The sequence below is a fragment of the Bubalus bubalis genome, chromosome 9, assembly GCF_019923935.1.
Source record: "Bubalus bubalis isolate 160015118507 breed Murrah chromosome 9, NDDB_SH_1, whole genome shotgun sequence".
NCBI classification, from domain to species: domain Eukaryota; kingdom Metazoa; phylum Chordata; class Mammalia; order Artiodactyla; family Bovidae; genus Bubalus; species Bubalus bubalis.
The window spans coordinates 95,428,058-95,454,459 of NC_059165.1; the positions used below are offsets into that span (position 1 = coordinate 95,428,058).

General features: G+C 52.6%; 3 protein-coding genes across 19 annotated transcripts; 2 read left to right on the forward strand and 1 right to left on the reverse strand.

Annotated features, from left to right (window-relative positions):
* Positions 1-84: 84 nt before the first annotated feature.
* On the reverse strand, positions 85-8,523 carry CCDC159 (coiled-coil domain containing 159). 10 transcript variants are annotated; one of them, XM_006063914.3, is made up of 15 exons: positions 8,292-8,523; positions 7,358-7,949; positions 5,540-5,658; positions 5,141-5,367; positions 4,368-4,514; positions 4,154-4,187; positions 3,744-3,832; positions 3,571-3,652; positions 3,182-3,377; positions 2,503-2,570; positions 2,342-2,418; positions 1,879-2,000; positions 1,570-1,652; positions 330-446; positions 85-162 (listed from the first exon to the last, which is right to left on the reverse strand). In XM_006063914.3, the coding sequence occupies exons 2-15, from the start codon at positions 7,366-7,368 to the stop codon at positions 158-160; spliced, it is 1,377 nt and encodes a 458-aa protein (XP_006063976.1). In that variant the 5' UTR covers positions 7,369-7,949; positions 8,292-8,523; the 3' UTR covers positions 85-157. The 10 variants fall into 10 exon arrangements, with proteins under 10 accessions (XP_006063976.1, XP_025149255.1, XP_045022641.1 ...); XM_025293470.3 differs by having other exon boundaries at positions 5,498-5,658; XM_045166706.1 differs by having other exon boundaries at positions 5,456-5,658.
* Positions 7,654-10,183, forward strand: TMEM205 (transmembrane protein 205). Of its 4 annotated transcripts, none has more exons than XM_006063911.3 (4): positions 7,654-7,780; positions 8,310-8,418; positions 8,520-8,683; positions 9,815-10,183. In XM_006063911.3, the coding sequence occupies exons 2-4, from the start codon at positions 8,319-8,321 to the stop codon at positions 10,118-10,120; spliced, it is 570 nt and encodes a 189-aa protein (XP_006063973.1). In that variant the 5' UTR covers positions 7,654-7,780; positions 8,310-8,318; the 3' UTR covers positions 10,121-10,183. The 4 variants fall into 4 exon arrangements, with proteins under 4 accessions (XP_006063973.1, XP_025149268.1, XP_006063974.1 ...); XM_025293483.1 differs by having other exon boundaries at positions 7,705-7,838; XM_006063912.2 differs by having other exon boundaries at positions 7,726-7,863.
* Positions 10,184-12,020: 1,837 nt separating this feature from the next.
* RAB3D (RAB3D, member RAS oncogene family) lies at positions 12,021-25,519 on the forward strand. 5 transcript variants are annotated; one of them, XM_044948119.2, is made up of 6 exons: positions 12,027-12,232; positions 13,763-14,029; positions 14,750-14,868; positions 14,958-15,082; positions 24,730-24,793; positions 25,383-25,519. In XM_044948119.2, exons 2-5 carry the CDS (start codon positions 13,802-13,804, stop codon positions 24,759-24,761), a joined length of 504 nt encoding a protein of 167 aa, XP_044804054.1. In that variant the 5' UTR covers positions 12,027-12,232; positions 13,763-13,801; the 3' UTR covers positions 24,762-24,793; positions 25,383-25,519. The 5 variants fall into 5 exon arrangements, with proteins under 5 accessions (XP_044804052.1, XP_044804054.1, XP_044804055.1 ...); XM_044948120.2 differs by lacking the exons at positions 24,730-24,793; positions 25,383-25,519 and adding an exon at positions 17,065-18,385 and having other exon boundaries at positions 12,028-12,232; XM_006063919.4 differs by lacking the exons at positions 24,730-24,793; positions 25,383-25,519 and adding an exon at positions 20,305-23,143 and having other exon boundaries at positions 12,029-12,232.
* The last annotated feature ends 883 nt before the right edge of the window (positions 25,520-26,402 follow it).

Genomic DNA, 26,402 nt, shown 5'->3' on the forward strand with positions numbered 1-26,402 from the left:
CTTGGTCTCCACATCTTGCCCAAGACTGGGTAGTAAATTGCAGGGGTCACTCGCAGGCCCAGGAAGAAGCAGGAGCAACAGTTCACAGGGGGAGGAAGGTCTCAGCTAGTTTATTTTCTTTCTGGAGGAGTCTTCAAGGGAGAGCAGTCCCGGCTGCTCAGGCTGCGGAGAGAGAGGGTGGGTCAGAACCTGGCTTGGTCCAGGGGACCCCAGGCGTGGAGGTCAGGGAGCAGATATCCAGGTTGGGAGTTGGGGGTGGTGCCTATGGGATTTCAGGGCAGGCCAGAAGGGGAAGGGAAAGGTGGGTTGGGGGAGGGGGGGATCCGCACCAGGTGGGAAGGAGCTGCGGCTCTTGCTGAGCAGGAGCCGGGGAGGGCCCTGGTCCGTGTCTGAGTCCGAGTCCCAGCTGGGGAGAGGAGGGCTCAGGCATCTGTGTCCCTTATAGCCTGCAGGAGGGACATGTGAGAGTCTATCATGACACCTGAATGTGATCCTTGAGTGGTCTGTGAATATGAGCCCAGTACCCTTGATATTGGAGAAGGAAATGGCAACCCACTCTAGTGTTCTTGCCTGGAGAACCCCAGGAACGGGGGAGCCTGGTGGGCTTCCGTCTATGGGGTCGCACAGTCGGACACGACTGAAGCGACTTAGCAGCAGCAGCAGCAGCAGCACCCTTGATATAATGTGATCCTTGATCATGTCCCTTGAATGTGACCCAACACGACCCCAAACTATGATCTCAGTCGATGACCCTTGAATTTTACCCCATTCGTTTGTGTGCGTGCACTAAGTTGCTTCAGTCATGCCCGACTCTGTGCAACCCTATGGACTGTAGCCTGCCAGGCTCCTCTGCCCTTGGAATTCCCCAGGCAAGAATACTGGAGTGGGTTGCCATGCCCCCCTCCAGCGGACCTTCCCGACCCAAGCACCCAACCCATGTCTCTTATGTCTCCTGCATTGGCAGGCAGGTTCTTTACCACTAATGCCAGTTGGGGAGTCCCAAATTTTATCCCACTGACCCTTAAAAAAGATCAGTGACCCTGAGTGACCCTTGGATGAAACCTCCAGGGACTCTCTAATGTCACCCCAGAACATTATTTAATGTGACCACAGAATAAGACCCAACAGAGGACTTCCCTGGTGGTCCAGTGGTTAAGAATCTGCCTGCCAATGTGGGGAACACAGGTTCCATCCCTGGCTTGGGAAGATCCCACATGCCATGGGGCAACTAAGCCCATGTACTACATCTGCTGATCCTGTGCTCTGGAGTGCCCAAGCTACATCTACTGAGCCCACGAGACCTAGAGCCCATGGTCTGCAACAAGAGAAACCACCTCAATAAGAAGCCCATGCACAGCAACAAGAGAGTAGCCCCTGCTTGCCACAACTTGAGAAAGCCCACGCACGGCCATAAAGACCCAACATAACCAAAAATCAATAAATAAATAACTGCTGGGGGGAAGACCCAACAGATGTGACCCCCAAATATGGCTTCTGACATGACCTCCATGTGTGAAGCTGGAGAATGATCTCCCCCCCAACCCTGGAGTGCTGCTCAGCCCCCCTCACCCCTGAGGTTTGCGGCCCTGGGGCGGCCCCCTGAGGATATGGTGAGGCCATCAAAGGAGTTCTGCAGCACATGCACAGCCGACCTGTGGGGAGATGGTGATCTGTAGGCCCTCTAGGGGACTCTGGACTGCTCAGGGCTGGGGCAGGGGGGGCTGTGGTGGGGGAGGGGTGGAGATGAGTCCCAGGAGGAGAGGGAGACCAGGACTCAGGTGGGTTCCAGGTTCTGGTGGTCACTGGTTGATCTGACTGGGAGGAGAGGGCAGGGCAGATGAAGGTCAGGGGTCAGAGGTTACAGTGGGAGCTCATCACCATATGTCACCCAGCTCCTTTTGGAGGTTATCCCTCCAGGAACCACTGCATCCTGGTGGCAATTCCTCAGTCTCTAGCCAGTTGGCTGCCTCGTACCCTTGCTGCTTCATCTTGGTCAGGACCTGAGGTCAGAAAGGGATAGGGAAACAATAATAATAATAATAATAATGGTGAAAGGTGTGATATAGCATTTATTACATACCAGGATGCCTTTAAACAGCTTATCACTCAGTTAATGCAGCTACTCGGTCAGGCAGGGCTATTTTGTTACAACCATTATACAGATGAAGAAACTGAGGCTCAAGGAGGGGAAGTGACTTGATCACAATCACATAGCAGTAAGTAGCAAAACTGAGATTTGAACCCAGGCCTTCTGGCTGCAGTATGATGGTACAGGCCAGCAGAGATCCCCATACCCCAACTCACACAAGGTTCCCCTCCCACCCCACCCTGCTCTGCTCACCTTGCGGCACTTCACCTGTGTCTTCTGCATCTTCTGGATGTTCACCAGGTTCTCCGTGATCTCCTGTTCCTGTGCCTCTGTAGGGGGAGGGGACTTAAGGGGGCCGAAGCTGTAGAAGGACCTCCACCCTGCCCTCCCGGCCATAGGCTTTGGGCACTCACGGAGCTTCTGATAAATGAAGGTCACCTCCTCTCGTACCAGCTCCAGCTCCTCCCATAGGAACTTCTTGCTGAGAAGACAGGGCAGCCTCTGGCCTCCCGTATCCTGGCCTCCTGGCTTCCCATTTGTCCACCTGCCTCCCCCAAGCCACTGCCACCTTCCATGTTTCCATCTGTTCAACTACCATCCCCCAGGGGCTTGTCCCCTCCCCACACCTGCCTACCCACCTTTCCCCTTCTACTACTATTCCCCCACCTCCTACCCCTCCCTACCCCCACCCTGTTCACCCCTTCTGACCTTCAGCCTCCTATTCCCTCAGGCCCCCATTTCCTGGCTTCCAGTTCCCCATCTTCTGGCACCCTTGACCTCCCACACCCCGACTCTGCCCCTGTCCACCACCTCTCCCCTCCAGTTTCCCATCTCACCCCTGCCAGCTTTCTGGTCCCCTGAGCTCCCTTCCCATCCCTGTCTCCCCTTCCTCTGGCCTCCCAGTTTCCCACACAGCCCCACTGCCTCCTGACTCCTTCACCCCCTCCTCTTGTCCCCCAAGCTTTCCATGGCCCCCCAGACTCCCTTACTTACTTCCCCCTCCCATTTCCCCCATCCCACCTGTGGCCCCTTCTCCCTGGCCTCCCTTCTCTCCTGAAGCAACCTCCATGCAACCCTCCTGGCAACACCCACCTGTCCCGGATCTCCTGGGCCAGCAACTGCAGGCAGCGGGTGGTGCGGGCCCGCTGCACCTCCTCGTTGTCATGCAGGCTCTTCTGCAGCCCCTGCAGGCCTTGAGCCAGGGCCTCATACAGCTCCTGCCGTCCCTCCACCACATCCCACTTGTGCCCTTCCTTGTCTCCCTGGTGGCTCGTGGGGCCCAGCACCTCTACAGAAATGGTGGGAACTTGCCTGAGCCCCACCCATAGCCCTGAGCCTAGCTTTGAACACAACTTCCCCTAACCCTCACCAGACCCTGGCCTGAAACCCAAACTCATCCAATTTTTCCCACCCTGGCCTGACCTGGCTGACCTGGACAGGGCCAGCCTCCAGCCTTACCTCGACCCTTGGCCAGTTCTCACCTTCCAGCTGTTGGATCTTGATTTGCTGCAGGCAGCTCTCCTTCTCCAACAGGGTCACTGAGTGGTTTAGGAACTCGAAAGCCTGGGCGGAGAGGTCAGGCCTAGGGGTGGGAGCAGGGGTGAAGTGGGAGGGGATGGAGACAATTGCTGGGGGTGGGGCCGAGGTGGCTCACCTTGGTCTGGGCCTGTAACTGACACCTGAGTGACTCCAGTTCACATCTCAGAAGCTTCTGGCAGTCGGGAATCATCGCGTTGGACTTAACTGTGAGCAGAGGTGAGGGTCAGCCAAGGCTGGGAAGGGTGCGGGTGGGGGCAAGGTCAGAGCAGAGGTCAGTAGAGGTTCAGGGTTGGGGGTGAGGCAGGGGACAAGGTAAGGAGCTGGGGTAGGCTGAGGCAGAGGTAGAAGAAGGAGTAGGGGTCAAGGTCAGAGACAAGGATGAAGGGCAAGGTCAGGGGCAAGGGTCAGCTGATGACAGGGATGAATGGGAAGCAATGGTGCAGGTCCACTGAGGAGGGGGCAGAAGGTGGAGGTAGGAACTGGTGGGTCTTCTACCCATAGTCTTGTTGGGTGGAAGGTTCTTACCTTTGGTTTTGGAACAGCTGGTCTCCAAGGGCTTCTAGAGAAGGGGGACATGAGGGGAGTAGAAATTTACCCCTGGGCTGTATCCTTGCTCACCCTAACCCAGGGTGTGGGGGTTAGACATGATTTGGGTCTGCTGAGTTCTGGGTGTCCTAGACCCCCGAGGGCAGGCAAAGCTGCCTCCAGGCATATGCATGCACCCCCAACCCCACCTCACCTCTGCCCCAGCCCGAACACACTCAGAAGCGCATCTGTGTGGCAGGCATGGGGGCTGCCCCTGAGAACACACAGCTTCAGAGCACTCACTCCGGCTTGGACTCAGGTAATGGCCCTCTTCTTTAGGGGCAAACGGCATCAACAATGTCTGCAAGGAGCACCAGCAACCCCTGATGCACAACCACACACGGTCATCGAAACACAACCATAGACACACAACCTCAGACACAGAGATGCATGCTAAGTCATAAGACCCAGGGCACATGCTCATGCCCATCTCAGACATACAACCACAGTCACAGACACACAGGCAGTCACACCCAGAGACAATCACAGACAGAACCTCATTAAGACACATAATGGGCTTCCCCAGTGCTCAGACGATCAAGAATCTGCCTGCAATGTAGGAGACCTGGGTTCAATCCCTGGGTCAGGAAGATCCCCTGGAGAATGCAATGCTAACCCACTCCAGTATTCTTGCCTGGAGAATCCCATGGACACAGGAGCCTGGTGGGCTACAGTCCATGGGGTAACAAAGAGTCAGACAGGATTGAGCAACTAACACTTTCACTTTCATAAGACACACAATGAGGCATCCATTCCATTCATTCAAGACATTTTTAGAGCAGGCCTGGCTGAGCACTGGGCGCTGTTCTGCGTGCTGAAGACAAGGCGTGAGGGTTCTCAAGAACTCTCTGCCCCACAGCCCCCACCCGAAGCCCTGCAACAGTAGATTGAGGTGTGGTAGGAAGGGGTTTCCCAGGTTGGGTAGACCTTAGTGCTGCTGTTATGCCTCTTTGGAAGATCCTGGCCATTACACGGCTCCTGTGAGTCTGAGCAAAGGGTGGAGGGAGACCCATGTGACTGACACCCTGAGTCTCTCCCTGGCCTCCAGGCTTCAGTTGTCACTGTGTTTTCAGGTGCAGTCGGCTGTGAGGTCTCTGGCTCTGGGTCCTTGGACCAGTGAAATGTATATTCCAAGGTCTTTTCTGAGGAAGTGCCTGGCAAGAGGGATGGGTGGTGAAGGTTTCCTGAGAACCAGCCCACATCACACCAGCCCCCCAGCCCCAGGCTCGTCCCTCAACGAACCACAGCACTTGTCACACTTCTTGTGAGCAGGTGAACATGAACCACAGCACTTGTCACACTTCTTGTGAGCAGGTGAACATGAACCACAGCACTTGTCACACTTCTTGTGAGCAGGTGAACACACGTTGGAGGGTGAGGGAAGTGAGCGGTAGCAAGGCACGGAGTACTCAGGGTCCAGAGGTAGGCCAGCCAGAAGAGGGTTGCTTTGAGTTGGGGGGACAGAGGGCTGCACTGAGACCAGCTCCTGGGTCCTGACAACCCCAGGCCCTCCCTGACACCCCAGAGTGGCCGCGGCCCTCAACACAGGCTTCTTAGTTATGGTAGGAGCCAAAGCCAGGTGAAAGATGATCCTAGCCCCAGGGGTTGGACTGGACAGTGAGAAGAACCCAGAAGTTCCCACAGAGGGAACTGAGGTCTGAGATAAGCCTAAAAGAAAAAAAAAAGATCTTAACACTGGCCCTAAAGGAAGGACATCCCTGGCAGGAAACTGCATGTGCCAAAGCTTAGAGGTCTGTCTGTGCTCCCAGTGCAAGGAGTCCAGGTTCAATCTCTGGCAGGGGGCCTGGATTTGATCCCTGGTCAGAAAACTAGATCCCACAAGCCCACAACTAAAGATCCCAAATGATGTAACTAAGATCCAGTGCAGTTAAGTAAATATATATATATATTTTTAAAAGCTTGGAGGTCTGGAACCAGGTGCTCTGTGCTGATAAAGTGAGGGTGGCTGGAGGCAGAGGTCCAGGAGGAAGCAGCAGGAGGTTGGCAAGACAGCTCAAACAAGTCAGGGCAAGCCAAGCAGGGGAGTTGGGAACTGGCTCCCCAGTAAATGAGAGCCACAGAATGTGAGAAGGAGAGGCACAGCACATCCATTTAACAAATGTTAGCTGAACTGGGGCCCAGGCCTGCACTAGGTAAGGCTGGGAACAGGAAAGGGCTCATTTCTGGGTCTCACATACATACCCCCAGCCCTTCCAGTGTAGTGAGGGCTGTCACAGCCGGAGAAACCTGGGACAGGTCTGCCTGGAAAAACTTCCAGGTAAAGGGCATCTTGCCATGGATCACACTCAGCCAGAAAGGCCACAATATAGTGCTTTCTCTTCTTTTGTCCTTTCTGGGCCCTCTGGTATCCTTCCCCTAGCCCAGTACTCCTGGAAGACTCCTATATATCCTTCAAAACCTTACTCAGTATCGCCTCTGTAAAATCTTCCTTAATCCCTTTTTAAGTTCATAGTTTCTGAACATTTGGCTGAGTGCTGGGCACCACCATAAGCCCTCACTGGGTCTTCACACCCACCATAATAACTTGCAAGGGTTATTATTCTTCCTGAAGTGTTCTAAGCTACCCCTTCAAAAGTTACTGCCTCAGGGAGGTCCTCGCTGCCAGAGGCAGTACAGCATGATGATTAAGCAAGGAGACCCTCCAGTTGGATGGCCGGTGTTCAAATTCTAGTTTTGTCCCCTTCCCAGCTGTGTGATGTTGGGATAATTATGAAACCTCTTCAAGCCTCAGTGTCCCCAACTATAAAAATGGGATATCATACTACCTACTTTACTGGGTTGTTGTGATTAAGTAAATTAATCTATACGAGTGCCTGATACACAATAACGGGAACTCAGTCTTTGAAAATTACACTGAGGACTTAGTACTTTGGAATCATAGGAGCCCTGGGAGACTTGGGAGGGGAAAAAGCAGGGTGCATTTCTGAGTGACAACCGCAGGCAGGACACCAGGTCGATCACCGCCCCAACCCGCCTCCAACATCACCTGCTTCTCCCTCAGTCACTCCAGATAGAATTCTCGGAGGAAGGGGGCGGGGTCATTTGCCTGGGCCCCGCCCCCGGGACCTTGAATCCTGCGCCCGCCAGGCTTCCGACCCCTTTCCACCCCCACCTACCACATACCACCTGCTCATGCTCTCCCATCAGGGACCGCGAAGCCAGTCCCCAGCTGTGACGCTGAAATTTGATCCCCTGGGGACACCATCCCATTAAAACGCGCCGAGTCCAAAGGTAGAGTCACAGAGAGGGGTGTGGCTGGCAGTTTAGCTCCGCCCCCGCCGATGCAGCCGAAGGCTTCATTGGCGCCTTTCCGCTTCCGCAGATCCTAGGATCCGCGGTATAATTGGATGAGAGTCCGGAGAGTGGGCGGGATTTCAGGCTTAGTTTCCGTTTATCGATTGGTCAAAATTTAAGAGGGCGGTACAGGAGATACAGATCTCCGGTCCGATTGGCTTCTGGCTTAGCTGGGGGGCGGGACGAATTCTTGGTCCCACGACGGGAGGTAGCTGAGGAGGTCCGCGGGCCACCCCGGAGCGCGGGAGTGAGGTACCGAGCCCACCAAGCCTGACATCCTAGGTCCAGCCCGGGACTCCTGGTGCTGCGGGTCGAGATCCGGGTCCAGTGGTGGGGTCGGTTTCCTCCGGATGAGATTTGGGGTTTCCCACGATTAGAACGCGTCTCTGGGAGATGCTTCGGGAATGTTCTTAGCGACATCCTGTCATGAAAGGAGTGGTCTTTGATGTTAGAAGTGGGTCCCTGGGGTGATATTTGGGAATCACTGGGGTGATCTCTGAAGATCTAGGGCTGCAAGCTTGAGCTGCTGGAGCTGAAATTTGGGAGTCTCAGCGGTGGCATGGATGTTGGGGTCCAGAGACCCTAAGATCTTGGGGGTGACATTTGTAGAGATAGGGTCGGGGATGTCACAACTGTTTTGGGTCTTCCCCATCCCATTCCTGGGCTGCTATCCCGGTATCTCTGCTGGATAGACCATGACCCTGGCCTTGTGCAGGCTCACAGGGTCTGAAGGCCACAGGGCAAATATAAAGCTCTGACTTACCTGGTGCCTCCTTCTCAGGCCTGAAAGATGGAGGAAGGCGGGAATCCAGGAAGCTTGACTAAAGTGGTCCATCTCCTGGTCTTGTCAGGGGCCTGGGGCATGCAAATGTGGGTGACCTTCATCTCAGGTAGGGATCGTCGGCCTGGACATCATGGATGCCCGCTGTGGGGACAGGGATGAGAGAGGGTCCTTGGACGAGTCCTAACACTGGTCCCCCGCACCCCACAGGCTTTGTGCTCTTCCGAGGCCTTCCCCGACATACCTTCGGTCTGGTGCAGAGCAAACTCTTCCCTTTCTACTTTCACATCTCTATGGGCTGTGCCTTCGTCAACCTCTGCATCTTGGCTTCACAGTGTTCCTGGGCTCAGCTCACATTCTGGGAGGCCAGCCAGGTATGCGGGCTTGGGCTCCACTACCCTCTGGACATTCACTCCCAGGACTGCACTGAGCACCTATGACACCTTTGTGACAATTAAAACAAGACGCCCCCAAACCACCCCAGCTTCCTGGTATACACAGAGTTGGGCTTTGGATACCCTTGAGCAGCGCACAGCCTGCACAACCATCCCCAGCAGCCCTGTCTATTCCCCCTGTGTCTGTCTGCTGGCTGTTGCTCCCTCTCCTCCCCCTGACTGGGCCTGCAGCCAAGCTGTGGTGACTCAGCTGGGCTGAGGCACTGACCCCAGCTCATTGTTTAAAAACTAGCCTGACTGGGGATTTACAGTCCCCCACCTCCATCCCCGGAGAAGGAAATGGCATCCCACTCCAATATTCTTGCCTGGGAAATCCCATGGACAGAGGAGCCTGGTGGGCTACAGTCCATGGGGTCGCGAAAGAGTCGGACACGACTTAGCGACTAAACAACGGCAACAACCCCCATCCACACATTTTACCCAGCCACAAGGCAAGGAGCCATCTCTGCATCTCATGTTTCTCTATCCTGCCCTCCCCCGACCCCATTCTGTCCCTCAGATGTGGGCAGGTAAGGCCTGAAAGGGGTTTTGATAACCTCACAGACACATGAGGGATTATGGGTAACTGGAAATTTCGGGGACTTTTAATCCTTTCCCTGTGGGGCCAATGTCAGCTTCTAGGGACTAGGCTTGGGCCACCAAGGAGATAGGCCCCGTCTTAGGCTCTTTGGGGGAAATGAAGGGACAGTTACCGTGGTGCTCTGTCCCAACTCAGGGAAGAGAGGCTCTGCCCATCCTCAGTTCTGGGGAAGAATTGGGTAGGAGACAGGCTGTGTTCTGGAAAGCTCCAGTCAGTGTATCAGAAGAGAAGCTGCTCAGGAATTTGGGGGAGAGAGAAGAGACAGTGGTGGAGCCTTTCCTTAGGAACTGCGGGTCTCAGGATATGAGAGCTGGAGCTCTGTTTGGGTTTGGGGATGGAGCAGGGAGACCTGGCTTTGACCCGATCCTGTCTCCCATTCCCCTCGGCCTTTGAGGATGCACAAGGACATGCCCTGGGGCCCCTCCTGCCTCCCAGGAGTGGCTCACCTTGTCCTCCCGTTGCCCCACCAGCTCTTCTTGCTGCTCCTGAGCCTCACACTGGCCACTGTCAATGCCCGCTGGCTGGAGTCCCGCACCACGGCCGCCATGTGGGCCCTGCAGACTGTGGAGAAGGAGCGGGGCCTGGGCGGGGAGGTGCCGGGCAGTCATCAGGGCTCGGACCCCTACCACCAGCTGCGGGGTCAGGACCCCAAGTACAGCGCCCTCCGCCAGCAGTTCTTCCGCTACCACGGCCTGTCCTCCCTTTGCAATCTGGGCTGCCTCCTGAGCAATGGGCTTCATTTGGCAGGCCTTGCCCTGGCCCTCCACAACCTCTAGCTCCCACTGACTCTCTGTCTCTGCTGGGGCTCTGGATGTCAATAAACGCTTCTTTGGAAATGACTGCCTTCATCTTTCTCCAACTGGGAAGCAAAGAAGGGGAGGGGCAGGCAAGGGTTGTTGTTGCTGTTGTTTAGTCACTCAGTCGTGTCCTACTCTTTTGCGACCCCATAGACTGTAGCCCACCAGGCTCCTCTGTCCATGGGATCTCCCAGGCAAAGAATGCTGGAGTGGGTTGTCATTTCCTTCTCCAGGAGATCTTCTCAACCCAGGGATCGAACCTCCGTCTCCTGCCTTGGTAGGTGGACTCTACCACTGAGCCACCAGGGAAGCCCTTGTAGGCAAGGGTAGAGCTGAGGGATTCCATTTTCCCATTCACACGGCATACTAATTCAGAGTGTAGTATGTTGCAGCCCCTAAGCTTGTCCTACAATGGTGCCATTTGTTGAGCACCTACTGTGTGCCAGGCATGGCGCTAACCATTACACATAGCATGTATTATGGTAACAGTATCTGGTTCTGATCCATAGAGGACAATTGTATTTTTTCACCTCATTGACATTGGGAATGGCCACGTGACTTGCTTTGGCCAATGGAATGTGAGCAAAGTCACTTTTGAGAAGAAGTATACAAGCCAGTGCCTGATTCTCCACATCTTCCCCTGTTTGCAATGATCAGTGTGAGTGAGAAGCAAACCTTGGACGTAAGGGACTTGTGAACACAGTAAGGGAAGGAAAGAGTGGGGCAAAGGGAGAAGGTAGCACTGACCTATATACACTACCATGCATAAAATAGACAGCTGGTGAAAAGTTGCTGTATAACACAGGGAGCTCATCTTGGCACTCTGTGATAACCTAGAGGGGTGGACTGGGGGAGGGGAGGGAGGCTCAAGAGGGAGGTAATGTATATAACTATGGCTGATTTGGGGTGTTGTATGGCAGAAAACAAGACAACATCATAAAGTAATTTTTCTCCAATTTAAAAAAACGAAGCAAACCTTGGATGTTGGGTGCCATGGTGACTGTGGGGCTGCTTGTTACTGAGCATATACCAGCACTTCCTGACTGACACACATCTCAGTTCATCCACAGGAGCCCTTGGAGGTGGCTAACATTGCTCCCAAGAAGCAATGGGGGCTCAGTGAAGTTCAGCAAGTGGCTTCAGGTGCAGTTGTTTGAATTAGGAATCCACCAAAGCCTGAACTTTAAAAATTTTTGGTTTAAAAAATTTTTTGGCCACATGACATGTGGGACCTTAGTTCCCTGAGCAGGGGATCAAACCCATGCCCCCTGAAGTGGAAGCATGGAGTCTTAACTACCTGGCCGCCAGAGAAATCCTAAGCCTGAATATTATAAATGCAGATTCTCTACTGTTGGCCTGAAGAAAAAAACCACAGTTGGGCCTGGATATCAAATTTTGTGGCCTCAGGCCAGGGCCTGCCCCTCTCTGATTTCCAATTTCTTTATCTGTAAAAGGAGGGCGTTAACTCTTCAGGTATTTGGAAAAGGTGTCTAGCCCAGTTTAGGGTCAGGTGCTGCACTTTACAAACAACAAACTCATATCAGAACCTTTACCCAACCCGGTGAAGTGGGCACCCTTGTTAACGACCGACCACATGATGGATAGGGGAAATGAGGCCCGGGGAGGTTAACATGTCCAAAGCGACAAGGACTGGAAGTGGTGGAGCTGAGATTGGAACCTGGCTCCAGAGTCCGTGCTCTTAGCTGCTGTGCACATGTAGGAACTCCACGTCTGGTTGGTTAAAATGAAATGTTTATTGGCACGGAACAGACAGCTAGCTGCGCGCTTGGAGATACTTCCAGCCCCTCCCCCGCCCCACTCCGCCCCCGCCCAGTCCCACAAGCCCCGCCCCGGTTCCTCCCCGCCCTTCCCCAGGAGCGGCCCCTCCTCCCGCTTAGGGGCGGGGCCGGAGCGGGATCCGGGTGGCTGCTGGCAGCGGCGGCGGCGTCTGCGGCTGCGGGGTCTGGGTCGCAACCAGGGCCAGGTCGCAGAGAGTTCGGAGGCAGAACCCTCGCAGTCAGCGTCCCCCACTACGCAAAGTGACTCCCTCGGAGGGAGAGCACTCCAGCCCGCGCCTCCGCGTCCCAGCAGGTCTCCGGGGGGGACTGGGGCTTAGCGGGGGAGGGCCGGGGTCCTGGGGAACAAAGGCAGGCGGCGGGGGACGCCTCTTCCCTCGCCCCTACCCAGCTGGGCTCATCGGGAGCGTTAATGGGGCGCGGGCGGGGCAGAAAGCCCAGCTGGAGACAAGAGATGTGACCATATGGTGATGGAGGAAGCTCGGAGCTCCCCAGCACTGGCTGGGGCGCCCCATATCAGGTGACGAGGGGAACAGGACCGAGCCCTCCGGGGTCCCTTAACTCGTGCCTGGCCTGAGGGAGAGTCACCAGATGGTCAGATAAGAGGTGGGACCGGCTGACAGGTGGGCTGAGGGTGGGGCAGAGTTGGGGCCCCATCCCAGCTGCCCTGCCTAGCATGGGGAAAGGCTTCCTGCCTCTTCCGTTCCCCTCCTCAAACTCGTTCTCCCGGAACACGGGGTGGGGCAGAGGGCTGGGCAGGAAAGGAGGGCCGGCTGGGTCCTCCTTTTTAACCTGGATAAAAGCCCTGGGGGGTAGTTGAGAAATGGCTTTGCCAGGGGTGCCTCTGCTGGTTGCCCCACATTCACCCAGGCCTTCTGAGGCCTCGCTGTGAGGCTCAGGGAGCAGCCACAACAGCTAGGAAAATAGGCCTCTGCAGTGACTGAGGGGTGCATGGCCCCAGATGAAGCAGCCTTATCTGTGGGGACAGATTGACAGGAAAGGCCCATCCAGGTGGTCAGGCTGGGGTGGGTGGTTTCCTTGGATTGGAAGACCATCTTTCTGGCCTCTGTGGGCTGACGCTGGGCTGGGGTGAGTCAGCTTTCCTGGGAGGCAGATGGGCCCAGCCCCTTTGACAAACAGAAGGTGGCAGGCCCCATTTGGGGGTAGAACTGGGCATTAAACCCTGGGGTGTATCCACTGAAAGCCCCCTCCCCATGGGCTTCAGGGAAGGACTTAAAGTTGGCCTGGGTAGAGGCAGGCAGGTGGCTAACACCTGCCAAAGTCAACACCCAGGCCCTGGGTGGAGGGGGGGGCTTTATCCAGCTGACAGCCCCAGCTACCCCCAGCTCACACTTGGGCCACGCCAGCTTCTCGCCCCGGGGCAAAGTCCACACCTGCACCTTCCGAAGGTTCTGGTCCCTCAGCAGCCCAATGAGGCACCCCCAACCTGGACCCTTGCATTTGGCAAACATCCCCATTTTCTAGGCGAGGACGCTGAGGCCCCACAAGGGCAAGTGACGCATCCAAGATCACTTGACTTCCAAGTGGCAGAGCCAGGATTTGAGCCCAGGTCCAGTGCATGGGCTTCCCAGGTGGCTCTGTGGTAAAGAAACTGCCTGCTGATGCAAGAGACCCGGGGTTGGGAAGATTCCTTGGAGGAAGAAATGGCAACCCACTCTGGTATTCTTGCCTGGAAAATCCCATGGACAAAGGAGTCTGGCAGGCTACTGTCCATGGAGTCGCAGAGTTGGACACGACTTAGCGACTAAAACAACAACAACCAGTGTAGACACTGGGACCATTCCCGGTGTCATTTTCCCTGCAGGGCTCCAGTTCTCCCCATCCCAGGAGGCTCCCTGCCAAGATGGCCTCAGCTGGAGACCCCCCTACAGGCCAGCGGGATGCAGCGGACCAGAACTTTGACTACATGTTCAAGCTGCTGCTCATTGGCAACAGCAGCGTGGGCAAGACGTCCTTCCTGTTCCGATACGCCGACGACTCCTTCACGCCCGCCTTTGTCAGCACCGTGGGCATTGACTTCAAGGTCAAGACAGTCTACCGCCATGACAAGAGGATCAAGCTGCAGATCTGGGTGGGCCAGGCGGCAGTCTATGGGTCTGCCGGCCCAGGCAGGGACTGGGATTCCTCTGGGGAAGCTCAGGCGAGGGTGTAGGGCTGTGGGGAGGGGTCCCGGGTCAGCAACAGTGATCCAGAGTCGGGGAGAGGGCTTGGGGTAGATGTGAAGAGCAGCAGGGGTATTATCCATGAAGTGAATTCATCAGGATGAGGAGGATTTACCCTGCCCTCTAGGGTCTGACGGGGAGACAGTACTAACCCAAGCTGGATTAGAAGATCTGGTGACGAATGGGGAAGAGGTTTGGGTACCCTGTTGGGACAGGCCCGGAGGCTCCCACTGAGCTTCTTCAGAGTCATGCTCGCGCTCCCAAAGCACCTGCTGGTAATGATTGTCATGGTAACGAGCATCAGACTGTCGCACCAAGGTGGTACCCTCTGATCAAGGTGGTTCTTGTTTGTGGTCATGAAGTTGATTCTTGGAGATGAGGTCATAGGGGGCTTAATAAGTCTTTGAGAGGCCACCGACCCCTCAGACTGGAAACCCCTCAAGGACAGGGTACATGCCCTCTCCATCAGACTAGAGCAGGCCCATATTTCTCCCCATTAAATCGGGGGCTGTGAGGGCAGGTCCATGTCCTGGTCATCAGACTGGGGCTGTGAGGCTGGGGTGCCCACCTGGAGAGGTAGGGTGGGGAACAGGGTGGCTTCTAGATGCCTGACCCCACTGTGTGCCCAGGACACGGCGGGCCAGGAGCGCTACCGTACCATCACCACAGCCTACTACCGCGGAGCCATGGGCTTCCTGCTCATGTATGACGTTGCCAACCAGGAGTCCTTTGCTGCCGTGCAGGACTGGTGAGTGCTTGCTGACCACTGACCCCCTGACCTTCACCCTCTCTCCCTGACCCTAATCTCTGGCCTAACACAGACCTCCAACTCCACAGGGCCACGCAGATCAAGACCTACTCCTGGGACAACGCTCAGGTCATCCTCGTGGGGAACAAGTGTGACCTGGAGGATGAGCGTGTTGTGCCCACCGAGGAAGGCCGGAGGCTCGCCGACGACCTTGGTCAGTGCCCAACCTGGGCTACAGGCCCTGGACCTCCCAGAACCAAACCTCCATCCCTATGCTTGAGTCCCAGGTCCAACCAGTCACCAATACTTTGCCCTTTGAAGATCTGCCCAGAAAAATGCCTGCATGTATACCACCTGCTACATTTAATTCCAGAGGATTTACCCACAGATAACCTTTACTGCCCAACTGCCCTGGGAACCCAAACTCAGCAAAACCATTTCTGGGAATTTATCCTACAAACACCTGCACCCATGTGGGAAGTGACGGGTGTATCAAATTACAGCACAGTTATTAGGAGGGAAAGCTTGGCAGCCTCCCAAGTCTCTCACAGCGGGGGAAGCAGCTACACATAAAGTATAGTCACGTGAGGGAATGCTATGCAGCTGTGAAAAAGGATCAGGCCATTCTTTATGTTCTGCAGTCTGTGGATATATGGGTAAGTGGAAAAAGCAAACTACAGAATAGTGGGTATGGCTGCTGCTTTTAGTCCAGGGATCAGCAAACATTTTCTTTTTTTGGCTGCACAGTTAAGCTTGTGGGATCTTAGTTCCCCAACCAGGGACCACACCCATACTCCCTGCAGTAGAAGCAAGGGGCCCTAACCACTGGACTGCCAGGGAAGTCCCTTGCCAACATTTTCTTAAAGGGCCAAATAGGAAATATTTTCAGTCCTAGGGTCTAACTGCTCAGCTGTGCCTGAAAGCAGCCTTGGATAATACATCGATGAATGAGTGTGACTGTCTGCCAATAAAACTTTAATTACACAAATAGGCAACAGCACCTGAGACTAACAATATGATAAATCAGCTGTGTTCATGCATGCTCAGTCGATCAGTCATGTCCGACTCTGTGACCCCACATACTATAGCCCTCGAGGCTCCTCTGTCCATGGAATTTTCCAGGCAAGAATACTGGAGTGGGTTGCCATTTCTTTCTACAGGGGATCTTCCCAGGGATCGAACTTGTGTCTCCTGCCTTAGCAGGCAGATTCTTTACCACTGAGCCACCAAGAAGGCCCAATATACTTAAATTTAGTTCTTGAATAAATACTTAAAAAGAAAATAGGCAACAAGCCAGATTGGCCTGCAGCTCAGTTTGCCAACCCCTGCATTAGCGTTTAAAAAGGGTGTATATTGATGTATATTGATGTTTGCTTAAAGGAACTCTGGAAGGATACAGAAGGATCTAGTAACCCTGGTGACCTGGGATGCTACCAGGGTTGGAGGGGAACTTTTCAGCCTACCTTTGTGAATCAGGTGAATGGATTCTCGATTCAAAGTTTAAGCTAAAAGAAAATCTTGTCCTGGAGTATTCTAGGCCCTCCCCAGGACTTTCTGTGCAAGAGGGAATGTAAGCACTATGCAGGGAGGGCAGGTTAAGGACCGAGACTCTGGAGCTAGAATCCCCTCCTGCAACCCACTAACTATGTGACCTTTGGCACCTCACCTACCCTCTCTGTGCTTCCATTGCTCCATCTGGGAAACAGGTGAAAACCTCATCTACCTCATAGGGCTGTTAGATTAAATAAGCAAATCCTGGCCCTGATTGAACATTAACTGCAGTTATTTCTTGATGGCTTTGTGATCTCGCACCGGTGACTTTAGCTCTCTGGGCCAGCACTTCCTCGTGTGTGAAAGGCAGATAATATAATAACAGCCCCACCTGGTTAGGTTGTCAGGCGGGTTAAATGAGTTATGACGCATGAAGCGGTTCTTACAGAGTCCTGCGTGTGTGTGGGTTGCATCTAAGCGTTAGTAGCATGATTGTCAAGTGTTGCTGATGTTTGTGCCTAAAACCTAAGAGATTTACTGTCTGACCCTTTGCAGAGAAACTTCACAGACCCCTGGACCATAACCGTTCCCTCTTTCTTTTCCTTTTTTTTTCTTGCCATCATTTGTTGGAGAAACTGGGTCTTTGTTCTGTGGAACGTCTCCCATTTGGGGTTTGACTCTGCTCCTTTGTCCCCTGTGTTTTAGGAACCTGAGCCTGGGTCTCATTTACAGATGTGCTGGGAGTCAGCTGTTGGGGCCCTGCCGTAGGCTGGAATACTTGAGGATGCTGCCCACACCATTTTTGTTGTTGGCTGCAACACACGGGGTGGGGGATCTTAGTTTCCTGACCAGGGATTGAACCCTTGCCCCCTGCTGTGGCCACGCAGAGTCTTAACCACTGGACCACCGGGGAAGTCCCCTGCCCACACCTTCTTGTGGAAAACATCTAGTTCCTGGGGGTCAGGGGGCAATTCCCGCTCTTCCATTAAGTTTAAAATATCAGACAACAAATTGGGAGATGGATTTGGACCCCAATTTCATAAGAAGAAAATCCACACACATGTGCACACACTCCTACCCACTACAAACTGAACCCCAACAATTTATGTATTTTTTTTTTAAAGTGGAAAGCTAGATGTCAAAACAGCAATAGTAGTTGTTTCTGGGTGATGAGATTACATACAACATTTTTAGCTGACTTGATATTTTTCAGTAGTTTCTCTAATGAATATTTATAATAAGAAAAAAAGTGTTTAAAAAAAAAACACTTCACTGGTGGTCCAGTAGTTAAGGCTCCGCACTTCAACTGCAAGAGATGTGGGTTCAGTTTCCTGGTTGGGGAACTAAGATCCTGTTGTGTGGGGCAGCCAAAAATTAAGTCTTAAAAAAAGAAGAAAAACTCAGATTATTTGAGGCAGAGCTGGACATGATTAATGAAATGCCAATTTGCCTGGGAAGATGGTGGGGCGACATTGATGACCACCAGGCTCAGGATAGAGATCTGTGTTCGTGTCCTACCTCTGTCATCCACCCGTTCATCCATTCATCCATCTATTCATCCATCCATCTATACATCTATACATTCGTCCATTCATCTCTATATCCATCTCTCCATCCATCCATCTACCTATCCATCTATCTGTACACTTATCTATACATCCTCCCATCTACCCAATTATTTATGCATCCATCCACCTGTGCATCCATCCATCTAAATACACATCATTCATCCATATATCCCTCTACCCACTCATCCATCCATCCATCTGATCATTCATTCAGTCAGTAGTTTCTGAGCACTTGCTTTGTGCCAGGCCCTGGGCTACAGTTGTGGACAAGGCAGATAGACATCCTGCGCTCTTGGTGCAGATATTCTAATAGTGGAGACATAGATGGATAATTATACATTTACTAATTACAATGATATTTATCTAGTGCTGCATGATAATGACAAGGGTTAGAATGCTGCTACTGCTAAGTCACTTCAGTTGTGTCCGACTCTGTGCGACCCCATAGACGGCAGCCCACCAGGCTCCCCCGTCCTGGGATTCTCCAGGCAAGAACACTGGAGTGGGTTGCCATTTCCTTCTCCAATGCATGACAGTGAAAAATGAAAGTGAAGTGAAAGTGAAGTCGCTCAGTCGTGTCCGACTCTTAGCGACCCCATGGACTGCAGCCTACCGGGCTCCTCCATCCATGGGATTTTCCAGGCAAGAGTACTGGAGTGGGGTGCCATTGCCTTCTCCAAGGGTTAGAATAGAGGCCTGTTCACCCTGTGCTGTGTGTAATAGCCTGGACATTTGTCTGAATTTCTGGCCTACCTTGGGAACGGCAGATGGGGATACACTGGGGACCATAGCTCCCAGCAGGTGGAGCCTGAACCAGGGGCGCAGGGTGCAGGAAGGACAGTCATGTGCACCCTATTTGCAGGTTGCTGGGCCACTTCTTGTAGCCCAGGAATTCTGGGCAGGGCCCCAAAGCATTTGTACCACCTCTCACCTTTTGCTAAGTGGATAAGCTTTTTTTTTTTTTTTTGCTTTGTTGGGTCTCATTGCAGCGCTGGGTTTTCTCTTGTTGCAGAGTATGGGCACAGTAGTTCCAGCACTCAGGCTTAGTTGCCCCGAGGCACGTGGGATCTTAGTTCCCCAACCAGGGATTGAACCTATATCCCCTGCATTGGAAAGCAGATTCTTAACCACTGGACCACCAGGGAAGTTCCTAAACATTTTATTTTTAAGAGAAAAAGTTATGATGATCCCTGTGATGCTAAAAGTCTATTCAAATCTGCTTCACCGTCCCCTTCCCCAAAAGGAATCAGCCAGCCTGCCCTCCCTCCTGAGGCCCAAGGTGGTACAAGAGAAATGTTTAATCTGTTATTATTTCAACCAGGCAGCCTGAGTGTGTTAACCTGTGTGAATTTACATGAGTGACTTTCCTGCTGTGTGCCTCAGTTTTCCCATCTATAAAATGGGCTATAATAGCATAGGGCATTCCCTAGCAGTCAGGTGGTTAGGGCTCCACCCTTCCACTGTAGGGGGCGTGGATCCAATCCCTGATTGGGGAACTAGGATCCCACAAGCTGCATGGTCCAGCTCCCCCCACAAAAACTATCTACCTCAGACTGAGTGACTGCGCATGCACAGAGCATCCTTAAATGAGTTAATTTACGTAAAGTTCTTAGAAAAGTGCCTGTCGCATAGTAAGCATTGCGTAAGCACTGCCTATTATTATTATTACTGTTTTTAGTGCACTCTGTAGGCCAGGAACTGGGTACATTGTATGCTCTCTAAAACTCTGCGAAACCTGCCATTATCTGGCTGACAGAGTTTACAGATTGGGTAGCCCTGGGCCGAAGCCAGTCCTGTTTTATTTGACCGGGAGCATATGTTCCAGAACATGTGAAATACTTGGCTGCGCTTAAAAGGTCCACATAAATATTGGGCTTTGTGGGCACCCTGGCTGTGCCTTCCTGTGCAGCAGAAATTGGATAGAGGATGAGTGCCGCTTAACTGGGGGTAAGACTCTTGCCACCGCTGCCTTGTGACAAAGAGATACGCAAGGTAGTCCAGGCAAGCGCTGCTGTTACACATTTTTATCAGCATCAGCAGCATCATTGTTCCCATTTTACAGAAGAGCAAACTGAGGCTCCAAAAGACTAAGAGTCTCAGCTGAACAAAGGTCAGAACTGGGCTTGGAACCCAGGTTCGTGTGATGCCATAGCCCAGGCGCTGACCCCCCAGGGTTTCACAGATCATCCTATCTTTTTTTTTTTTTTTAATAAGCCATTTATTATGTTATAACACCCTCCCCACCCCCTGCCACAACATGTAGGATATTAGTTTCCTGACCAGGGATCAAACCCGTGCCTCCTGCAGTGGAAGCACGGAGTCTTAGCCACTGGACTGCCAGGGAATTCCCACATCTTCCCATCTTATATTCCTCCAGGTTTTGAGTTCTTCGAGGCCAGCGCCAAGGAGAACATCAACGTGAAGCAGGTCTTCGAGCGCCTGGTGGACGTCATCTGCGAGAAGATGAATGAGTCCCTGGAACCCAGCTCTAGCCCTGGCAGCAATGGGAAAGGCCCGGCCTTGGGGGACACCCCAGCGCCACAGCCCAGCAGCTGTCCCTGCTAGAGAGGACTCCCCCACCCCACCCCCTCCTGCCTCGGCAGAGACTGTAACTGAGGCATGAGCCATAAGGGCTGTTTCCAAGCTCAGGGCGCCCCCAGCTTCCCATTGGCCACCCCCACTCCCGCATGGCGCGTTCTCTGGCCAAGGCCACCCGTCTGCCCAAGCAGCCCCTGTCGCAGGCTCAAACCCTGCACTGCGGACAGGGTCTGGGGAAGGGGCGTGCACGAGCTTGCTGCGTCCCAGCGTTGTCATGGTGATAGAGAGCACGCACACGGCGCGTCCCACTCCGCCTGGTGAAGGGGCAACCGCCATGCCTTCTGGGTTAGAACCACTTATCCGCATCCGTTTCTGACTTGGGCATTGATTTTAGTTCGCGTGCTGGCCGGAGATGGTTCTTCTCCCTCGTGCATTTGGGGTGGGAGTGGGGAGTTGGTGGGAGGGATCTCAAGAATTCATCCGTGGGGATGTGGAAGGCAGGTCCTTTCTCAGGATTGCCCAGTCTGCCTGTGAACCCTCTGCCTGTGAACCAGGGTGGTGGTTTTGCATCTCCCAGACCCCTCCCTTCTGACCTGCAGATCTTCTGCCTGTGAAAGCAGTATTAAAGCGGCTTTTCCCAGAGCTCCCCCTACCCCCACCCGCGGCTTTAGGGACCCCAGAAGTGCCTTCTGAGCTTCCCCAGAATTTGCTCGACCCTGCCACTGTTACAGCTGACCCACTGCATTCTCGATCCAGAATAGAATTCTGGAAACTATGGGCTGCTCCGGGCCAGGCAGAGAATCATGCATTCCTGCTGAGGACTTTTTACCAGGAGTTAATTCAAAGTTAGAAGCTTAGGCTCTCCTGCCCTGACCTGCCTTCCACGGGCCCTGTTTGGCTGGTAATGTTTTAAGCAAGGTCTTTCCACATCCCATATCCTGCTCAAAAAGGAAATTGAGCAATATTCCTGTAGCATAGCCTGCACTGGCTGGCGGCTCTCCATGTGAGGACATCGGCTCCTCCCATTTGAAAAACCTTGAAGACTCAGGGCTGGCTTCTCGAGCCATGTTATCTCTGGGCTCCTGCTAATAGAGGAGCCACAGGAAAGAACGCTTTGGGGTTTGGCTGGAGGGGCAGCAGGTAACCGCTGTTGCTACTTGCATTTCCCAGATGCCGCTTGGGAGTGGCAGGCTGAAGACAGATGGGTGGAGAACAGGCCCCCTGGTTGGTTGAGACACTAGCAGGGAGCCCACCAGGTTGGGCGTCCCTAGCTACCAGGGGCTCCTGCTGGGAGGTGATCTTCATTTTGACACCTTCCTGGCCCCATCCTCTGCTCAGTGGCCCTTCCTGCCCACCTGAGTCCAACCTTGGTGACACAGTACCTCTTTCTACCCTGGAACACTGATACCCCAGAACTTGCCACTGGGAGGACAGCCAAAGTGTGTGATTTGTCCAGTCTCCCAGCCCCTGCTGCCAAAGTGATTTTCTGTAGCCTTGAGGATCTCTGCTACTTCCTACCAGGAGTGGGCAAGGTCTGGGTCCAGTTTAACGTAGTTCTTACCTTTACAGAAGCTGGAGATTGAATTTGTTTCTAGAAGGCCCTGTTCACCCCAAACCGGGACTGCCCTTAGAGCGTCAAAAGTGGGGGTATTTTTGTACGCCAACAAACTTGGCTGCGATGAAAAGGACAAGTTCTTGGAAATATACCACGTGAGACTTACCGGAAGGTTTGGGGCGCGGGAGTCTAAAATGTTAGTTGCTTTAACATAAAAGAGAAATTAAAGCAGCTAGAAAAAGGCTTCTTAAGACATACCATGGCCTGTCAAGATTCCCTTTGCCTGTCCATTTTCCTTAAACTGCTGCCAGAAAAAAAATGTTTGGCCAGAGGGTCACTATCAAGGGGACCAGCTGACTTGTGTGATAGCCTGTGTGATAAAAGACAGCTTTGGCTGCATCTTGTACCTGACCTGGCCTAAGATTTCTGTTTACACAAGACTTTTCAGCAGTTCAACTTGAAGTTGCAGTTGAGACAGCTGCCACTCTTTAGGGTTCTCTCAAGCCTGGGAATGATGTAGGAGAATTTTTCTTGTATGGTCTAAAAATGGTGTTCAGTTTTCATCTTATGATGTTTCGGGGGGAGGTTTAACTCCTGACAGTGTCTGGAAAACTGCAACTGATGTTCTCAAAGATCACCAGGAGGGAATGGAGGTTTGTTGAGTTTACAAAGATTAAGCCAAAGGCTGTGGGAAGACAGCTTCCTGGTGCCAGGGAGGCTGGGATCTGGGGAGGTGACTTGAAGCTGTATCCTGCATCCCTGCTGTGCCTTCTTAATTGCTTTCAAGTTGTCTTTCCAATGTCAGCAGGAAATTGCCATGACCGCCTTTTGGGGTTTGGGGTTATGTTTGTTTTGCTTTTCTTTGGCTTCTCTGGGGATCATTTTCTTGTGTGTTTCTCTCCCAACTCCACTGAAAACAAAACAAGGGGTGAAATTTGATTTCAGTGTTGAAGTGCTAATTCCAATAAGTGACTTCTCCATGATCCCAGAACACACCAGGAGAGAGCTCTAGACCTTTATATTCTGGGTGTGGTTCTCCTTGTGTAAGCCGTTCTTAGATGTTCAGTCATAAAGATGCGCACTTTTCTCGAGAAAATAAAAAATTAAAGTTGTTATGCCCAGATGCTGTGGTTCTTTTCTTTCCATTAGTGAAATGGAGTTTCCAGGAAGAGGGCAGTTGAATCACAGCCAAGTGGAGAGTTGGTCGAGGGCCGTGTGTGATGCTGCAGAACCTGAATCAGGACAGGGAGGCTCAGGTCTGGGGCTGCATCTAGTTGGGCTGATCTCTGGTGACCTCCATGGTGGCTCAGATGGTAAAGAATTTTCCTGCAATGCAGGACATCTGGGTTTGATCCCTGGGTCGGGAAGATCCCCTGGAGAAGGGCATGGCAACCCACTCCACTATCCTTGCTTGGAAAATCCCATAGACGGAGGAGGCTACAGTCCACGGCAGGCTACAGCCCCGAGGGGCGCAGAGTTGGACATGACTGAATCGACTTAGCATGCATGCAAAGTGATAGGTAAAAAGTGATTTCTTAGAAAGGGACGCTTGCAAGGTTCAGAAGTGGGCAGCGCAATGCTTGCCTGCCCTGGGTATTCAGTGAGTTACATTTTTATAGTCAGAGGAAGAGAGTGGAAGGGGAGAAAATCTTACTTGTCTTTCCCCAGGTAGGGCAGGGAGGTTTACTTGTCCCTCCCTACATGGTCAGCCCAGGACTGTGACAGCGCTTTTGAAAAATATTTTCGGGTCTCAGCACAATGAAGTTCCTTCATTTTGAAAAGTTACCTTCCCGTAAATGATAGTTTTTTGTGTCCACAGAGCCTGATTGTGGAGTCATTAACTTGATGACACCACTGGGCAGATCGTAGGCCATATTTTCTACTGTTGTTTTATTGTTTTGGGGAGCATGGTGCAAATAACACATCTTAGGGGCCAAATAACACGTTTTGGGGGTTCCTAACTCAATTAGCTCACTGGGCAGGATGTGGGTCTCATGCCACCGTTGTTTTATTGCTTTGGGGCATGCCCTATGCTGGTGTTGCATGGTTTTGTTGTTAAGCAAGGTAGCTTGCTTTTATCATTAAGCAAGCCAGTCTGACTTTGATGCTAAGCGCCTGTTTTGCTATATAAGTCAGGCAGGCCCACCTTGTTTCAGAATTTTCCCATTACTTTCTTGAGTGATCATTAATCTTATTAACGGGGTTTCCAAGCTAACTATTTGATCATCCTCTTTTGTCCCTATCAGACACACAGGCGAGATCAGAGTCACGCCCTCGTGGTAGTTTGAGTCACTTTTACGGTACATTTCTTCCTGGTTTACTTTCGTCAGTCATCTTGCTTTGCCTGGTTCTGAGCCCATATTTTTTTTGTCTTAGGCTCCTCCAGGGCTTCCCTGATAGCTCAGTTGGTAAAGAATCCGCCTGCAATGCAGAGACCCTGGTTCGATTCCTAGGTTGGGAAGATCTGCTGGAGAAGGGATAGTCTACCTACTCCAGTATTCTTGGTCTTCCCCTGTGGCTCAGCTGGTAAAGAATCTGCCTGCGGTGCAGAGACCCTGGTTCAATTCCTAGGTTGGGTAGATCCCCTGAAGAAGGGAAAGGCTACCTACTCCAGAATTCTGGCCTGGAGAATTCCATGGGCTGTATAGTCCATGGGGTTGCAAAGTGTTGGACATGACTGAGCGACTTTCACTTTCACTTCACTTTCAGGCTCCTCCCAAGTGTGCATGCACATCGCTTAGCCAAGATGGATTATCAGCAAAGAGGCCTATGGGTAGGTTGACATCATGTACTATATGGTGACACCCCCTCTCTTTTGACCTCCAAGGAGCCTTTCTGCGCATGTGTAGTCAGCTTCTCCTTAACTTCAAGAATGAGGAATAAATGGTCTTTACTCTCTTATCTGGCTAGGGCCCAGCCTCCTCCATCATCTTGCTTTTATGGAGTTTCTGCTACTGTGAAAGGAAATGCTTCCTCTCATATCCATGGGGCAAGAAATATCACAGCTATCTGTGATTCTGGCCCTCCAAATGTGAATTTCTGAATTCAGAAAGTACTCCCTACAGGAGGAACTTAGTCACAGTCATCAGTGATTATAGCTCTCTGGTGTGAGCTGGTGGGCCCTAAAGGAATTCGAGAGAGAGACGCATACCTCTGTAAAAATGCAGTATGCTGGCCCTAGGTCGCTGAGATGCATATGAAAGAAATGACTTCAATAATCCCAAACTCTTGCATCTTCCCATACATGAAAGTGAGAGTAGCATAGAAGAGTGCTACATTCCTTAACTTGATAACTGGTTTTCCTTAACAATAATCTTTGATGTTCAGATTGCCTGCCCCCTTTGTTGTAAACTTCTTTACAGCCTGACTCCCTCTCCCACCTGGAGAAGGCCATGAAACCCCACTCCAGTACTCTGGCCTGGAAAATCCCATGGATGGAGGAGCCTGGTAGGTTGCAGTCCATGGGTCGCTAGGAGTCGGACACGACTGAGCGACTGTACTTTCACTTTTCACTTTCATGCATTGGAGGAGGAAATGGCAACCCACTCCAGTGTTCTTACCTGGAGAATCCCATGGACAGAGGAGCCTGGTGGGCTGCTGTCTATGGGGTCGCACAGAGTTGGACATGACTGAAGCAACTTAGCAGCAGCAGCAGCAGCCCTCTCCCACCTCCTTGGAACTGTTTCTCAGGGCTGCTGAGATGCTGTCTCCTGGGCTCGGAGTCCTAAACATTTCCACCAAATAAAACATTCTCTACTTTCAGCTTGTGATTAATTTTTTAGTCGACACTATTATGGACTTTCTGTACACAGGAGAGAACTTCTTCACCCCGGGGCCCATCTAGGTCCTGCCTCAGGACCTCATGGTCACCACCTTGGTATAGAGGGTAAGGAGGATGATGCCATGTGGCTCAGTAGTAAAGCCTGTAATGCAAGAGACCCGGGGTTCAATCCCTGGGTCAGGAAGATCCCCTGGAGGGTGGCATGGCAACCCACTCCAGTACTCTTGCCTGGAGAATCCCATGGACTGAGGAGCCTGGTGGGCTACAAATTCGTAGGGTTACAGAGTCGGACACGACTGAAGTGACTGACCACGCGTGCAACTGATTCTAGTAAGAAGTTCTGTCCTCCCCATATTGGCAAGAGGGCATCAGTGAATGCCTGAGTTAGATCGTGTCCTTCCTCTGGTTGGAAGCCTCCATTGCTCCCACCTGACTTAGAGTAAACTCCTAAGTCCTCCTCAGGTTCCACAAGGCCCTGAATGCTCTGAACTGTCACCTCACTCTCTTCCCTGTCACCTGCCCTGTCACTCTTCCCATTCGCCACCCTCTCCCCCACCAACTTGCTCTGTTCCTTCCTGTTGTTGTTAGGCACAGTCTTGCC

Bases quoted from the DNA above. Each gene is read 5' to 3' on its own strand.
- CCDC159 (XM_045166706.1), bottom strand. The intron at 2,571-3,181 runs GTGGGTGTTGCC...CTGTCTTCTCAG, and splicing joins GCCCAGGAGATCCGGGACAG to CAAGAAGTTCCTATGGGAGG. The intron at 2,419-2,502 runs GTGAGTGCCCAA...CTCCCCCTACAG, and splicing joins CTTCATTTATCAGAAGCTCC to AGGCACAGGAACAGGAGATC.
- TMEM205 (XM_006063911.3), top strand. From the start codon at position 8,319: ATGGAGGAAGGCGGGAATCCAGGAAGCTTGACTAAAGTGGTCCATCTC. The intron at 8,419-8,519 runs GTAGGGATCGTC...CGCACCCCACAG, and splicing joins GTGGGTGACCTTCATCTCAG to GCTTTGTGCTCTTCCGAGGC. The intron at 8,684-9,814 runs GTATGCGGGCTT...TTGCCCCACCAG, and splicing joins CATTCTGGGAGGCCAGCCAG to CTCTTCTTGCTGCTCCTGAG.
- RAB3D (XM_044948117.2), top strand. From the start codon at position 13,802: ATGGCCTCAGCTGGAGACCCCCCTACAGGCCAGCGGGATGCAGCGGAC. The intron at 14,030-14,749 runs GTGGGCCAGGCG...CTGTGTGCCCAG, and splicing joins GGATCAAGCTGCAGATCTGG to GACACGGCGGGCCAGGAGCG. The intron at 14,869-14,957 runs GTGAGTGCTTGC...CCAACTCCACAG, and splicing joins TTTGCTGCCGTGCAGGACTG to GGCCACGCAGATCAAGACCT.